The sequence below is a fragment of the Falco rusticolus genome, chromosome 5, assembly GCF_015220075.1.
Source record: "Falco rusticolus isolate bFalRus1 chromosome 5, bFalRus1.pri, whole genome shotgun sequence".
Taxonomy (NCBI): Eukaryota; Metazoa; Chordata; class Aves; order Falconiformes; family Falconidae; genus Falco; species Falco rusticolus.
Window position 1 is genome coordinate 32,861,326 of NC_051191.1, and position 16,835 is coordinate 32,878,160.

General features: G+C 36.5%; 1 protein-coding gene across 8 annotated transcripts in view; it reads left to right on the top strand.

Moving 5' to 3' along the window:
• The window catches only part of CAPS2 (calcyphosine 2), a 33,385-nt gene extending 18,339 nt beyond the window's left edge, over positions 1-15,046 (top strand). For 5 of the 8 annotated variants that reach the window (XM_037390153.1, XM_037390152.1, XM_037390154.1 and 2 more), the window contains 9 exons: positions 1,633-1,707; positions 2,601-2,696; positions 2,804-2,897; positions 5,050-5,165; positions 8,123-8,199; positions 9,828-9,982; positions 10,522-10,641; positions 11,716-11,812; positions 13,110-13,285. In XM_037390153.1, coding sequence (XP_037246050.1) covers positions 1,633-1,707; positions 2,601-2,696; positions 2,804-2,897; positions 5,050-5,165; positions 8,123-8,199; positions 9,828-9,982; positions 10,522-10,641; positions 11,716-11,812; positions 13,110-13,285 — 1,006 coding nt within the window. Of the gene's footprint in view, positions 1-1,632; positions 1,708-2,600; positions 2,697-2,803; positions 2,898-5,049; positions 5,166-8,122; positions 8,200-9,827; positions 9,983-10,521; positions 10,642-11,715; positions 11,813-13,109 lie in introns of all 8 variants that reach the window. The other 3 variants (XM_037390151.1, XM_037390155.1, XM_037390159.1) reach the window with 1 other exon arrangement.
• The last annotated feature ends 1,789 nt before the right edge of the window (positions 15,047-16,835 follow it).

The following is a 16,835-nucleotide window of genomic DNA, read 5'->3' on the forward strand; positions in this document are numbered from 1 at the left end:
AAATCTCCGTTTCTGGAACTAGTAATATAGAATCATAGAATGGTTTGTGTTGGAAGGGACCTTAAGGATCATTTAGTCCCAGCCTCGCTGCCATAGGCAGGGACACCTTCCACTAGGCCAGGCTGCTCAAAGCCCCATCCAGCCTGGCCTTGGACACTGCCAGGGATGGCATGTCCACAGCTTCTCTGGGCAACCTGTTCCACTGTCTTGCCACCCTCACAGTAAAGAATTTCTTCTTAATATTTACTCTAAATCTACCCTCTTTCAGCTTAAACCCATTCTCCCTTGTCCTCTCACTAATGCCCTTGTAAAAAGTCCCTCTCCAGCTTTCTTGTAGGCTCCCTTCAGGTACTAGAAGGCTGCTCTAAGGTCTCCCCGGAGCCTTCTCTTCTCCAGGCTGAACAACCCCAATTCTCTCAGCCTGTCTTTATAGTTGGGGTGCCCTAGCCCTCTGGTCATCTTTGTGGATCTCCTTTGGACTTGCTCCCAGAGGTGCATGTCTGTCTTATGTTGGGGGCACCAGAGCTGAACGCAGGACTCCAGGTGGGGTCCCACGAGAGCAGAGTAGAGGGGTAGAATCAGCTTCCTTATCCTGTGGGCCACACTTATTTTGATTCAGCCCAGGATATGGTTGGCTTTCTGGGCTGGAAGCACATGTTGCCAGGCAATGCTGAGCTTCTCATCCACCAGCACCCCCAAGTTTTTCTCCTTGGGGCTGCTCTCAATCTGTGCTCCACCCATCCTGTTTTTGTGGTTGGGATTGCCCCAAGCCACATGCAGGACCTTACACTTGCCTTTGTTGAGCTTCATTAGGTTCCCCTCTGCCCAGCTCTCCAGCCTGTCCAGTTCTGATACACCAGAATGGCAGCGCAGCCTTCTGGTGTATCAGCCACTGCTCCCAGTTTTGTATGCTCTGTCCCTTCAGCCAAAGGTCACTGATGAGCAAGTTGAACAGGACTGGACCCAGTACCGACCCCAGGGGCACACCGCTGGCTACAGGCCTGCAGCTGGACTCTGCCACTGATCACAACTCTGAGCTCTGCCCTTCAGCCAGTTCTCGATCCACCTCACTGTCCACCCATCTCACCCACACTGACTGAGCCTACCTATGAGGATGTTGTGGAGACAGTGTCAAACACCTTGCTGAGGTCAAGGCAGACAACATCCACTGCTCTTCCCTGGTCGACCCAGCCAGTCACTCCATCAGAGAAGGCTATCAGGTCGGTCAGGCACCATTTCCCCTTAGTGAATCAATGTTGACTGTTCCTGATAACCTTCTCTTCCTCCACATGCTTAAAGAAGTCCCAACGTGCGTGTTTTTGCAAGAAAACACATCGATTCATGGAAGGATAGTGAGTGGTAGAGGTTTAATTCTTTATATTAAGTTTATGTAAACAAACGATCTCATTCATATCTATGCCTTCTGTGAATTTACTCTCATATAATTACAGAACACATTTCACATTACAACTCTTGAGTTACTTTCTAATTCAACTACAAAGGTTCATCTCCTTAGCCAGTTGCCAAGGATACCGTATTTCACATTTTCTGCTGTTTTGAAACAGTTGATTTTTATGTAATGTTTTTCTGTGAGCATATAGGTATCATTAACATGCTGCATTATTTTCACAGAATAAGGACCAAATCAGGATTAACTGAAAACATGCTCTCTAACAAACTGCGCTTTGATAGTAGGATTATATCAAGGTAATCACAAATTTTGTGAAACCTTTCAACTCTATGAATTTATGAATTATATTCTTTACTCTATTGAACTAATTAATTGCACTGAAATTTCTGTTCCCTATGTTTAGAAAAAACTATGTGCTGTGTGGGTATATATATGCATACATGTATAATACAAATTTTGATGTGACTGATGGATAGCGGCTTTACAGTCCCTTTGTAGAACATTAAGATGCGTAAGTAATGTTACGTTACCATCGTACCTGTAGCTCTGGGCAGGATGGTTAGCACAGGGACTGTGTATAATAGTGCTCGTACCTGTTGCGCTTCAGCTGAATGAAAAAGTTGTTTTAGCCCTGTCTTACTATGTGGCAACTGCCATGGATGGAAAAGATGGGTTTGTGTCTCATTTGTATCTCCTTATGTATTAAAGTTGTAGATTTAGGGCATCTTTGAAACTGTTCTGAATTGAGTAGTGGTGACATGACCATATTCTTAAACTCTGAAAGTGGTGCTTTTCTAAAGCAGTGAACTGTGTACTTGTTAGATGTAGCTGAGGGTTCAGCCATGTAGCTTCGTATATCATAGCTTCATATACCATAATGAATGCAGTAGTCCTGGTGGTATAAGTAATCCCTTAGTCGTTGAGTGAGAATTATGTTGGTATCCTAAAACACGAAGCCTTGAAATATATTTTTAACATTATGGAGAACGGAATATTGCATTAAAACATGTCCACATATAGAAGTTGAATTCCATGGTGGGTTAAGATAGCTCTTTCAAAGAAAAAGACTGTACAACATGCAACATTGGAAATAAAATGCATATTCCAGAATAAATGTGTTTTATGTTTGCATTGAATTGGATTTATATAGATGCAAAAACATAAAGGTGCTTTTCAATTTTCCTTTTAGAAATGGTCATGATGCTTGTAGAGAGTTGATTGGATTTTTTTTCACATGTGACAGATCCCTTACTGTGTACGAATTTCGGCAGTTTGGAAAAAATAGGTAGGATAAATTACTTTTTTTTAAAAAGGTTTTAGAAAACTTCTTGCAACTGTATCTAAGAAACTTAAATGTAATTGTTTTACTAGCACTTTTGAATTATTTCACAGAACAAATGCCTTGCCTTTCATTCAGAAGGGAATTTATCAACATGAACGTGGACAAAGGAAGGGGAAAGCTTATGACCTTAGTGACTTCTATATTGTAAGTGTTCTGCTGAATGTAAGGCAATTTTGTTGGTGGTTTGGAAGTAATATTATAGATACTTGAGTTGAAAATTGTGATCTAACTTTAAGAGAAAATAGGATAAGGGGTAATGGCCTTAAGCTGAAAGAGGGTAGACTTAGATTAGATATCACGAAGAAATTCTTTATTAGGAGACTGGAAAAACACTGGAACAAGTTTCCCAGAGAAGCTGTGGATGCCCCATCTCTGGAAGTGTTCCAGGCCAGGCTGGATGGGGCTTTGAGCAACCTGGTCTAGTGGAAGGTGTCCCTGCCCATGGCAGGGAGGTTGGAACCAGATGATCTTTAAGGTCCCTTCCGACCCAAACCAGTCTATGATTCTGTGATTCTTTCCCTCCAGTAACGTTTTCGAATGAAAAGATTTTCAGGAGTCTGGATTATTTTGCTGTCCCATGTTTTAGGTTCCGTTTTTGGCTTCAGATTAAGCTGTAGTTCCCGATATTCCCACGAGAGGGCACAAGACTGCAGACAGCGTAGACCTCTTTGTAGGCAAAATGAGCAACTCGGGAAGGAAAGTCCTGAAAATGAAGTAGAGCAAAGTAATTGATAAAAATTAATAATCTTTGCAAGGTCTGCTGACATTTTTGACGCGATAAAATGATAAAATGCATTTTTTTAAACATGAAACTAACATTTTAAACTAACCTGAAGTTTGAAAATGTGTACTACCAGCTTTTTAGAGAGCACTTTTGAAACAATGGTAAACTTCATCTACCAGATAATTTGGTGACTGACTACAAATCATACTGCATCTTCTGTACTTCTGTACTGAGTTAAGTGTTCCTGGTTTATAAATACTTGAGCAATTTTTCAAGTACAGAGTGTTTTCACTGAGTTCGTCATATCCTCCTGCAAATCTTGAGTTTAGAGCAAAAATGTGTTTGAATTTAAGTATTGAAACTAAAAGAGGACAACATTAGTTCTTAGTGTTTTGTCTAACCACCTGCCTAATTCTAACTGTTTATATGTGGCTATGATGTAAGAGTTTCCAAGATGAAATAGATTACTTTCTTTATGGTATGGAAATTGAAGCTATTTTTTAGAGGTTTGGGGTTTTTTTAATTATTATTATTGCCCTGTGTATCTTTGTAACCTGCAGATAGAAATGTGTTCTGAATAAAGATGCATCTTAAAGCCATTCAGAAAATGTACTGTTGCCAAGTTGGATAGCTCTTCAGAATAACATCATATCTGTGAATCTCCAGATCTGCAAACTGGGTTTCTGGGCTGACATTAAGATGTAAAAATCTCTCACAAAATCCAAATGTTTGAGACACTTGCACAATAACAGTGTCTCTGTCCCCTTCCTAATTTATGAGTTTTGGAGGCTTTATAACCCAAGCCTGCATGGATATTACAGTTAGAGCTGCTGCTTTTTTTGCTGCTTCTCAGCATCCTTTGGGTTTAGTTTGCTGCTTTTCTTTCTCTCCCCTTCCCTCTTCACCCAAACCAAAAAGCATCCTGAACTTTGCAGAATATATGAAGTGTTTTCTCTGTCCCCAACTTGAAGGGAAGGGTGGTTTGTAAGACTAGAAGAAACTATGCAGGGTAATAGAACTGTGTGCTACTAATAACATTTTTATTCAATATTTATTCGTGAAATTTGGCAATTTTAAAGAATAACTTTATAGTTAAACTTCACAGGAATGATTTGAACTTTGGGAAGGCTTACTTTTTAGTGGTTATCTCAAGTATGATTTTAGGTTATTGAAAATAACTGGAGGGTTTTTTCTGCTTTAAGAGAACTTTGCTGTCATGGAATCAATGTGGCACCTTCTGTGACTATTCTGTGGTCCAGTGAGTTTTGGATCCCATATGGATGAAGGGAGAAGAAAAATTGAAAAGTAGAGCCTGGCTGAGGGAACAACAATCTCTAGTCTTGTGTTTCTAAGCTGTAGATTAGGCAACAGTAGTCCCTCTTACTAGACAAACCTCTATGTAGAGGATAATGTGTCACCTTGGAGCCTGCAGCTGTTGTTACTTAGTACTAGAAAGTTAAGCAGGTTAACTGACCTTAGTTGCACTTTTCCATCACTTCATACCAAGGTTTTAAGAATGTATTTTATGAAATACATGACCTGTTTGTAAGTTGTTGTATGCTTTGCCAACAGGGAGCTAACCTAACTTTCCGAAGTATTGATCATAACCTTCCAGAAAGTGTTAAGCAGAACCCAGTTCTCACCCTTCGTGTGATAAGTATAGATGAAGCTGCTATGGATTTTCTAAAGTAAGTGCAGCTGTTTTTCAAACTACCTTTCCTTCCTTAAGCAAAAAAGTTTTTTTACTAAGAGCTTCTAATATCTTATACTGCTAAAAAAATAAATCTGTATTTAGGCTGTTGTTAGGAGACTTTAGTAATAGATGTTAGTGGATGTTCTGTAATTCATTAACTTTCTAGAATGTTGAGAGGTAATTTTAAAATAAATACATTATAAGTGCCTTGTTTGCTTTGTTTGAAGTCAGGTGTTTTTATATACAAGTCATATACTGAAACTTTTCTTATGTAATGGACTAAAATACTGCATTTGGGGAAAATCTGCTTTTTTGTGATCAGCATTATTATTATTGAATCTTTTGTGACAGTTATGTTAAAAGCTTGTATCAGTCATGATAACACAAGTATTTCAACATAGGCAGGGGAAGGACTGGGGGTTTCTCTCTCTGTTTTTTCTTCTTCATTCCTTTCATTCCCCTTCCTATCCCTTCATTCTTCCTTCTTCCATATATTGCCACATGTTGAAGACTTCAGGCAGTGGGACAGCATTTCTGCACTCTTTCAGAAAAAGGTTTTGGTAAATTATGTTGTTCCATAGTCTGAAAGATGGGAATTTCTTAGAAATTTTTTAGATGGTTAGGTAATTGGTTAATCTTTGAATATGTGTTATTTTTGAAGGTCATTCTCAATAGCTATGCAGAAGTAAACTGTCTAGGGAATAAAGCATCTTTCTCTGGCGTTTCTGGCTTTTATTGTGAGTATACTGGTTTCTTAGCACAAATAAAATCTTGGTATAAAATTTATCACCCTGCTGTGTTGCCTGAACACAGAAGTTACTTAAGTGTTGGAAATACAGTCAGAGTTTGATTACTCAAATTTTGGTGAGGAGTGTTTGTTGATATCAGATGTTGCAAGGCAGAAATTTTCATAAAATCACAGAATCATAGAAAGGGACCTCCAGAGGGTCTCTAGTCCAACCCTGCTGCTCAGAGCAGAGCTTGCTACAGCAGGCTTCTCAGGGCGGCTGCAGCCAGTTGAATTTTTAAATATCTCAAAATATGGAGACTCTGCAACCTCTGTGGGCAACCTATTCCAGTGTTCAGTCACACTCAGTACAAACATGTTTCCTGATGTTCAGAGGGAAGCTCCTTTGTTTCAGTTTATGCCCACTACCTCTTGTCCTGTCACTGGGCTCCGCCTAGCAGATCCTGTCTCGGTTATCTTTACTCCCTCCTGTCAGGTGTTTATACACACTGGTAAGATCCCTCAGGCTTTCTTTTCTCCAGGCTAAACAGTTCCAGCTCTCCCAGCTTTTCTTCATGTGTCAGATGCTTCAATCCCTTGACTGGGACCAGCAATAACACAATTTCAATTAAATATGTTTAGTATCTAAAGACTACTTTTGTTTAGCACAACTTAACCAACTATTATTTTTCTTTCTGCAAGTGTTTAGATGCATGAAGCTTGTTCTCAGTTATGGTAATATTCACTTTAAGGACCTTTTACACTGAAAGCTTTGCAAAGGAGCCATAGTGAGCTAACAGTACATAGAACAATAAATTCAAATGTAATTTGTTATAGAAATATATAGTTGTATGATGCTTAATGCTAGTGGTTCCCTTTCTGCAAGTTTTCCATGAAATAAAAGACAATATGTTTATTTTCAGATAGTTTATGTAAGGCATTTTACATCTCAGAAGCCTATCGTTCTGGTAAACAGCTTTTTGTTTCATTTGTTGCTAATCTTATACCTGTGAAATTTGGAATTGATCCAATGTTATCTCTGAAGGCTGCAGAAAGAAGACCTGCTCACTGGGTTATAATTTTGCATTTTTTTCTACCTGTGGTGGAACAGATTGTTTCTTTTTTATATTTGCTCTCTGTGTTCTTTCCATTAGTGACTAATTTTCAGATTGTGAAGTCTGTCTTTTTCTTCTGAATGGGTGTGTTATTGAACTCGGTACAATCTGGTGCAAAACTCTTGAACTGAGTCTTCCTACCTCCATTACGGTACTCACAGAGAATTCTGCTCAGGTACAGCCCGGAAGGTCTATTGCAGGTTTTCAATGGCAGCTATGCCCTGCTGTCACAAGCCATGAGTCTTGTTTTACATGTGTTTTGGAGAGAGTATGCTGTCCTCTGTGTAGGTGGTCGTTGGCTTTACGGTTTAGGTGGTTTGATATAGGCAAGCTTTTAGGGACTTCATAATGGGAAGGTACCCAAAGCTGAGACGAAAAGTCTTTAATAGGCAGCAGAGAGGTCTCAGAAAGCAGCAGGGGGAGTACTCTTCCATAACAAAGCACTGGCAAGCAAGCAGCTCAAAGTTGACCGTACTGCGTTTCTGTTTGCCCTCCTGTTCTGATAATTATGACTTTTTTTTTTCTTTTCTTTTCTTTTCCTTCCAGTAGGTTCTTCCACAGTATTTTTTTATCAACCTTTACAATAATTTCTGATGGAGTCTTCTGGGAAGCCCTTTTCAGAAGGGAACTTGTCAGACAAAACACAAAATCTCACTATAATTCCTAGATCACACCTAAGATATGCTGATCCAGTTTTTAGTCCATACCCTTGCTTGTTTCTCTTCTAAAGAGAAACTTGTAGCTACTTCATGTTATTTTCCTGATGGTAACGAAATGTAGTTGTTTTAACAAGCTCTTCCAGTGGCCTGAGCTGGAGATTAGGACTCTTTTGAAATAAATTTCTGGAGTTTTTATGCACAGGAGAAATTATCTATAATTAATGAATTAGTAGAGGAGCTGCTAATGGAATATTGTCAGAAAGGAATTTCTGTATACCTGCGGCTGTTCAGCAAGGGTGTGTGCCATCTCAAACCCAAGCAATTGGATGCAATGCTTAAGGGTAGTATAAGAATTAAATATAAAGTTCAGTATGTTTTTTACTACAGCTGTTTTAAATTCAGTAGTATTATATGTAATTTCACCAAGCAACATTAATTTTTGTTATTTTAGAGCTTCTTCTACAGAGTTCAAGCAAGAGTGTTCCAAGCAAGTGGTTGATGACAACAAAGTTTTCAGGAAGATTCAAGGTTAGTGTCTAGCAGAACCTATTCTAATTTCTGCACCTTTGTCTTTTCAGGTCAACACCAAGAACAATAGTGACGTTATAAAGATTTTATTTGTATAAATGAAATGAAACAAAATTCAAATGTTTATCAAAATATTTTTGGAAGTGATACCAGCATAAATCAACCACAGGAATAATTTCTTCTCTTTTTCTTTAAATAAACAGTCAGGCTAAAGATTGTGGAGACAGTACAGAATAATTATACATGTAATCAATAAAATGTTAATCTCTGTGTCAACATAATCTCTGAAAACATGCTGAAACATAATGCTGATCCTATGTTAAACTGGTATTAAACTAAAAAAGTTATTGGCAAAATGTACAAGCACAATCTCATTTTTTTCCAGTTATTTTTCTGCTAGATGCTTCTTTTGGCCATTATTTCTATCCGTTAATAAGTTATTTTTGATAGTCTTTAATGTTATACTTATTAGAGTATGTAAGTATAATTGAATAGTATATTCTGGAATATGTAAACAATTTTTTTCAGGTTCCTACCTACAGTCTTTAGGACAAAAGCATAGCTTTGTGTTTAAAATCACGGGAAGATGTTTATGCAGTGCTGTATATTGTCTTTGTAACCTGTGGTCAACCAAAACTGTCCAGCTTGTATAATCTCCATTATTTATTGTCATTAGCTAAACCTGGTTTCAGTTGGCACTCTTTGGTCACTAAAATCTGCTTAGACTTTTAATTTTAGAAAAATTCTTGGAATAATAATTAGGGATATTTCTACAATTTTATAGTTTTTCCATTTTTTTTCCCTTGCATAATAGACACAAATTGATTTCTCAGTTGTCGGACTACATCTAAGGTTGCTGGTGTAGCTGGGAAGAAGGTTACATGTATGTGCTTCAAGACATCTTTTAACATACATCTGAGTTTGAACTTCACTTGAAAAAAAAACTTGCTTCTGTCACCCTCCCCCCTATTTTGCTTTATAATTGTAGATACAAATAATTTGAAGATATACTATGATAATCTCTTAGCAGATTATCTGTTAAGAGATTATGCTAAGAAACTCAGGCATCCCTAAAGTAAACCTGCTACCTAAAGATTTTGATAAGGCTGTCATTTTTACTGTAGAAATAGTTCTCTGCATATCATTTTGGAGCAATTTTGCAGCATTACTGATATTTGTTCTTGTTTCCAGATGTATTTAACGTGTTTGTACAATGAAGGAGCAACTCTGTGTCCCATAATGGAATGCTTGTATTACCAAAGTAGTGTTCCTACATTGTTTTGTATGTTGAACAGTGGTCTGTAATCAGTTCTAGCAGAAGTAAGCAGTTTATAATCTGAGCACGTAAAGGGTGTTAGCCATTCTCCCTTTCTTTCTCTGATCTCTGAAAAAGTTTAGTAAGATGTTGCTGCTGCTTTATATTATTTTTACTCAAATATTAAGTAACTGATAGTTTCATTTTGATCTGACATTCTGTCATCAAAGATAAGGGAGCCTGGATGCGTGGATGTGTCATTTTAACCAGAAATTTCATAAGTAGTTGTGGGTTTCTTTACTGTTATATCAGCTCCATAGCAAGTGACCAACTTCAGGTAATCTCTGTGTCCTTTATTCCTCTAAATCCTCAGGTATACTCAGAGAGACACTAAGTAAAAGAGGAGTTCGGGTTATAACAGGCTTAGGAAAGTATTTCCGACAAGTAGACAAGAACAGAAATGGTTTTCTCTCTCAGGCAGCCTTTAAAGAAGCTCTAAAAGTTTTCCATTTGGAAATTCCTGAAGAGGTAAGTCTAGTTGGAACTGTAATCATGGGTGTTACCTTATTTTAATTTATGGAATCAGTTATTTTCTTTGCTTAAATCTATAGTTTAATGGCTGTTTTTTGCAAGGTTGTTGAGTTTAGGGGTTTTTTTCCCCCCTTGTGGTATATTGACATTTCTGCATTAGGTTCTGTGTGAAATTCTTAAAAATAAAAAGTAATACATTTAAAAACATGCAACCTTTTTAATCATGAAGAAGCAAGTGGTATTGCAATCCATTTTTTTCTTATTTAGCCTTGTAAAAATAATCTAGAAGGTGCTGTTTACTTATCTTTTTATATATATATATATATTTTACATTTTAAAAATAACCTGCAGCTACCAGAAATGCATATAATGTGAATTATGCTCATCTGTGATTGATGATGACTTGCGTTATTTTGAAAAATATTTTAATCAGTTTGGATTTGGAAGGGTTACAGAATACTGTAATTTCCTATTCTAGTAATTGTTTTATTCTAGGACATAGTGAAGAACTCCAGCAAAATATTTTTAAATTGCAGGACTTTGAATCCTTATGGCTTATTCTTGATGACAGCAAGAGCGATAAAGTCGATTATGGAGAATTTACTCGTGCCATATTTGGAGAAATGAATGAATATAGGAAAGCATTTGTAAGAAAAGTAAGTTGTTACAGATATTCCAAGTATAGATATTTTGCAGTCTAACTTTGGAGTTGGTTATTCATCATGTTCTGGTTATTGGTTATTTTTGTTATTGTTGTTTTTCTTAAACTGTGCATCTGGTAATTGACTTTTTAAATTTTCAGATCAGTTCATTAAAACAAATATAAATCAGAGGACTGCATGCTGTTTCATTGTAGAATTAGTTAATTTTAAACTCTAGAATTAAAATTCCTTTATTATTTTGAGTTTATGCATATGTGTGCTATTCTTACAGATCAGTCCATGAAACTATCTCTTTCAGAAGTATGTTTCCTTATTTTGGCAGATCACTATATCTGTGTGCAGATTTTTTTCCCCTCAGTGCCAGAAATAGGTGGCAGTAATACTTGGCTCCTTTGAGACCTACAGTTGGGATTGTTGTATTCCTGAGACTATTTATATTTAAAATGCCATTTATTATACGTCTATAATGTAACGTGGAACTGTTTGCAGTATGAAACACTGATCACAAATCAATCGGTAGAGTAGCAACTGGATATCAAGATCAAAAGAAATTACATACTTTCATACTTTAGTCACGGAGGATCTGACTCCCTTAATCTTATGTATCAAGCACGTGTATTTGAGTAAACCGGAATGAAAATGAAGCTGCTCTTAGCAGTGCTGAAGAGGCTGTGTTGAGGCCTCTGTCAGAATGATGCAAGTATCTTAGTAATTGGAGGAGGCAGGAGGGAAGCAGCTTAATTCTGATTCTAAGGATGAACTAGAAATTTTGGAGAGAATGATTTTTTTTTGAGTTAGTGAGGGGACCACATCTGTTATGAGAGCTGTTGAGATAAAATAATCATGAAACTCCATAATCTAGAATAATTTTCTGGTATCTGGTGCCTTACATAAAATAGATAATTTCACATAATCCATTACACAAGATCTAAAACTATGTGCTAGGTAGTTAAGTATCTTGATATTTAATCTAAATATTTGATCTTTAAGTTTTTCCGCTTTTTTACTCTCTTCTTATGTGCTTATATGAAACTCTTTTTTTTTTTTTTTTTTTTTGTCCCCTTATAGGCTTATATGAAACTAGATTTCAGCAAAACTGGGAGTGTGCCTATGGTAGATATCAGAAAATGTTACTGTGCAAAGAAACATCCTCTAGTATTGGCAGGTAATTCACGTGAACAAAAAAAATAATAAATCTGTAACTACTGAAGTCATCTTGTTAGCAGAGATACCAGATCCAGAAACTGGTTGCAAATACAAACTGTTTTCATATTGGCTTAGACTCGAGCTGGTAAGGAGAATCTTTTTTTTTCCTCTGATGACCTAGAACGTGTCTATCTGGAACACAACTACGAATAATAAGGGAGTTCATAGACACAATTTTAATACTTGCTTTTTATCAAGCTGCTAATACTGCATATATGCAGAATAATTCCTTTCCCTGCCTGTGTAGAACTACATTTAAGCAGCTATTTCTCAGCTTTGGTGTGCAAGTTATCAGTGACACATATGATGTTAGTAATTTCATTTAGGAGGATACTCCCATTTCATGTTACTGTCTTCCATCAAACTGTGCAGTTTCCAACTGACACTGAATGTACTTGGCACTTGAAGTTCCTTCTGAATAAGTTACTCATTTACTTCTGGGACAGGATTGTCATCCTCTACAGAGGAAATGTTGGTATCTTCTTTTTTTTTTTTTTTCCTCAGGATTCTCAAAAATGTTTAAACTCTATCATTGAAAAAATAGGAGTCTAAATATTTGTGTGAGTTTTTAAAATAACATCTCTATGTACCAAACTAGTAATTGTGAAAGCCTCCTTAGTGTCCTGACTCTTTCTATTTTACCTGTAGAAGAGAGGATGTTTTTTTTGTATTGCTGGTGTTTTTAATGATAACACATGAAGATACATGGTGGTATAGGGATTTTACACATACAAGTTTTTCCAGTGTTATAGTGCTATATTTTTTCCATTTTTTTTCCTGAGTGCTATGAAATAGTCTTGAGTATATTCCTTATTAAGTCACTAAAACACATGTAAATTGCAGAACACATTTCAAATGCAAACTTGCATTTTAATATTTTCCTAGAGCTTTGAACTAGTATTACATTAAACATATGCTTTATAGAAGATAATTTCTGAATTACCAGAATTTTAGTTTACAAATGCATTACTCAGTTTTTGCAGTCATTTGAAGAAATCTTCCTGATCTTGTCATTCATTGAAATTGACCGTGGCCTCTGTTGATATTTAATGCTATCATGTTCTATTAAAGAAAAATCATTTCTGCAGCTGTTACTAAGTGAGACAGTGACTTAATTCTGAAATCAGAATATTGAATTTGTTCAAGAAAATAATATTTGCAAGCTAAAATTTGGAAGTTTCTTGCCTGAAGTATATTCAATGCAATATATTCCCTGTACTTGAAAACGTATTTAATAGAAAAATATACTTTCACAGGCAAAGCTACAGAAGAAGAAATTAAATCATCGTTTCTAGAAACATTAAGAGAGTCCTGCAGCAACCCCAGTGAAGTGTCCTATTCTGAGTTTGAAGATTACTATGAAGGATTAAGTATTGGAGTAATAGATGATGATGATTTTGTTAATATCTTAAGGAACCCTTGGGGAATTTAGAGTGGAAGATTACAAAAATGAAGAAGGGACGTTTTCTACAACAGGGAGTGAGCTAAATAAGGGAGGATTTAGTCTTGATGTGCATTACTTCATAATTAGTGTCTTAAACTGATTACAGGGACTGAAGATTTTAGATGCTTTCAGAATAATACATGGCAAATTCCTTAGAGGAGTGTCTGTTGAGCTATGCTAACCACTTTTTAAATATAAATTATGTTCATTCCTTTTCATTGGGAATAATAAAGGCTGTTCGCCATACTGAAAGGCATCATTGACTTGGTGTTAAAGTGACCTATTTTAAAATAAGAGAGAATTAGACTACTAAAGTGCATGAAAGGGTATATGCAAGAGGAAATTTAGTTTTACGACTTATTGTGAAAAGCTTTAGATTTGACTGCATAAATATGAATGGTAGCTTTTCTTCATAGTTTTCTTATGAAAGCAATATGTGTGTTCTTTGTGTCATTTTTTGTTTGTTATGCTGGTACTGAGCTTGAAAGAGAACAGGTCATCCTTTTCTGATTTTGAGGATATCTGCAGTACTGAAAGTGCGGAAATGTTCACACCAATTAGCCCTTTGGCCTGTGTACCATCTTGACTGATCCTTTTTCATTATGGTCTGGCATCTGAAGCTGAGCATTGCATCTCAAACATTTTAATAAGCACATATATATTTTGTAATGCACTTCCTCCTTTCCTGTATTTTGCTAAGTGTGTTTTTTTTGGAAAAAAAAAATCTTTACTTTCTATTGCTTTTTTTTTGTAATTAAAACTTTGCAATTATATCCTTTGTCAAGCTGATCTATAGCATTTCCTATCAGCTCTAAAACAGAAAAGTCTAATAAACCCCCCCAAAAAAACAATCAAACCCAAACCAACCACCTCTGTCACAAAAAATTAACCCATGAATTAAAATATTTCTGGCTACTTCAAATATTCAGTGAGGTACACTTTTCAATGTAATACATCTTGTTAATTCTGTACAATTCTTTATGTTAAGAAATTAAAAAAAATGTATTATTAATTATATAGAGAGATAGATAGCCTTTGGTTTCAACATGCCTGTCGCCAAAACTAACTGTATGTTGAACGGCATTTCTTGAGCAATTGAAATATATTTGTTTCCCCTGTGCTTGTCTGCCTGGTTTTGTATTTATAGTCTATGGTTAAACCTTCCTCTGAGACAGAATTTGTGTTTCATAGGATGGTAAGGGCAGTGCTGAAATGAGGGACTTTGGTCCCTCTGTGGCTGACTGACTTATTCTAGATACAACACTTCCTTGTTCTAATAGCTTGTGCATTGTTACGTTTTGATTGTTTTACCCTGTCCTCAGATGTAACTAAAACTGAAGTTTCTGCTCTAAATCCTCAAATGAGAGACTTAGGGGGGTTCTTTTGGGGCTACAAAAGTCTGTATGTATTGGTTTACAGAGAAAGGCAAATTCTCTGCTATTCTAAGAAGAATTCTGATGTGGCTTATTATGATTTTCTCGCTTCCCATTCCTGCTGGAATTTCTCTTGCTGGAAGGATTTTGTTAATTAAGTGTTCTTGGAATTGCTGATTCTGAAAGGGCAATTTCAGCTGGTTTTACAGGGATCTGCTTGTTAATGTGTCTGTTCAAATAGCTGAAAAATACTAAGTGGCATTTTTATTACTTTTTCAAAGAATCACTTGCTCTGTTCAGGCTTGTTCACTTGGGAGAATTGTACTAATGTATAAAATTGTAGCTCAATTTAATAAATGTGAAAGTGATTGTGAAATGAGTTATTGACATATTTCTTTTTACAATGCTTAATTTTTTGGTGATGCTTTTAAGCAGGTTATTCCACATTATCCTATGAAATGGAAAAACTGATGACAAGTGGATTTATCCTTAGTAGGCCTGTTTATTAGCAGAGGCTGTATAGGTCACATCTGCTGCAAATTAAGAGTTCTTTACTTTTTCCTTATCACTACAATGAGGTGCTGTTATAAGAACATTAATTTCATAGCTTTGGTAGTCATGCATTTGAAGACAGATCCTTAATCTAATCTAAATAATTGAAGATAGATTCTACAGGTCAGAAATTGCCTGAAAATACAAGTAGGTACTCTGGTAATTACGTAAAACCTGCTTGGTATATAATTTCTATAAATACAAGGTCAGTTATGCATCAGTGGTTGCCTCAAAACTTCAGGTATGATGTCTGTGGTGAATTTTTAATGGCGTTCACAAAAGCAGTTTTCCACCTACCTACTGTTTTTCGTTAGCTAAGCTTAAGACTGTGACAAAGGATTCAAACCAACTTCTACCCAAGGCTGGCCCGCCATGCTTGCTTAATAGAAAAACACAGAAAATGTATTCAAATCAGGGTCTGTGGCGTCTGACTTCATTAACAGTGGTCCCGGTGCAAGGTTAATTGCATTCTGATTTGCTCTTACTTGTAAACAGGTAATGAACCTCAGTCCTTTTCTTTGATCGATGCTTTGTAGCTTTAACATTTTTTGGAGGTGTCCACTGGTGTTTACTGCCTTTAAATGTGTTTCAAACTTTTTCTGCCTTTGCTACCTTTCTCAGAATTGACCATGTTTTCTGAAATAGGATGTATTCTTAGAAGTGGCGTTCTCAGAGAATCTGGCTGGCTTCTTTCCTGACACTGCTTAGTGGAAGGAGTTGTCTTCATGCTGTTCTGATTTACACTTCTGCTAAAAAGTCTTAGCAATCTGCCATAACTGAGAATATCAGAAGTGCATTATGCTGCGAACATATTTTGTCCTACTAGATCTGCACACTCCCAGAAGACAAGTGGAAATTAATGAAGTGCTGTAACTCCTCATTCTCAAGGTCTATGACCACTTCATCAAATGGATATGCACTGGCAATGTTTAAGAGCGTTTTTAAAAAGCAAAACTCAGACACTTGTGCAAACCTTCAGTAGTTTCACTTCGTCAGCTAACGGAAATACGGCATCCTCACTTGGGATAGGCTTGTTGCCGAGAGGAGGTATTCTTACTGACTCACACCAACAAACTCATTTCTCTGCCATAAGAATCGCTGCCAGCTGATCAGGTTTTGTGGGTCTTCAGAGCCAGAAAAACAATAAGGTTAAAAAGGTTAAAAGTCTAGTTACCACTGTGTATGTGCAGGTGCTGTTTAGTTTGGGGCAGTTGTTTGGGATATTTTGGTGTTGCAGTGGTTTTGAGGTTTGGTTATTTGGTTTGTTGGTTGGGTTTTGGTTTTGGCTTTGGTTTGGTTTTGTGTTTGTTTCGTGGTTTTTTTTCCTTTTTCTTTGAGCATGCTATCTCTAGATAGTAAAAGAGAAAGCCTAGAGCTGATTTCTTATGTGTTAGTCTGTTAAGTCTATAGAAAAGCAAAGCAGGTAAGTTTCTGTGGCAGAAAAAAGGGAAGGTACAAAATCACATGCTTTTTTTCCTAGATGTTACTCTAATTTATCCTTCCTTCATACTCAGCAATTTAAAGACTAATTCTGTAGCTGCTTTTCATGTTGTTAACCATCTTGTCTTTGAGAAGTTGAGTCAGAAGGACTCTTGTAATCATGAGACATCTCC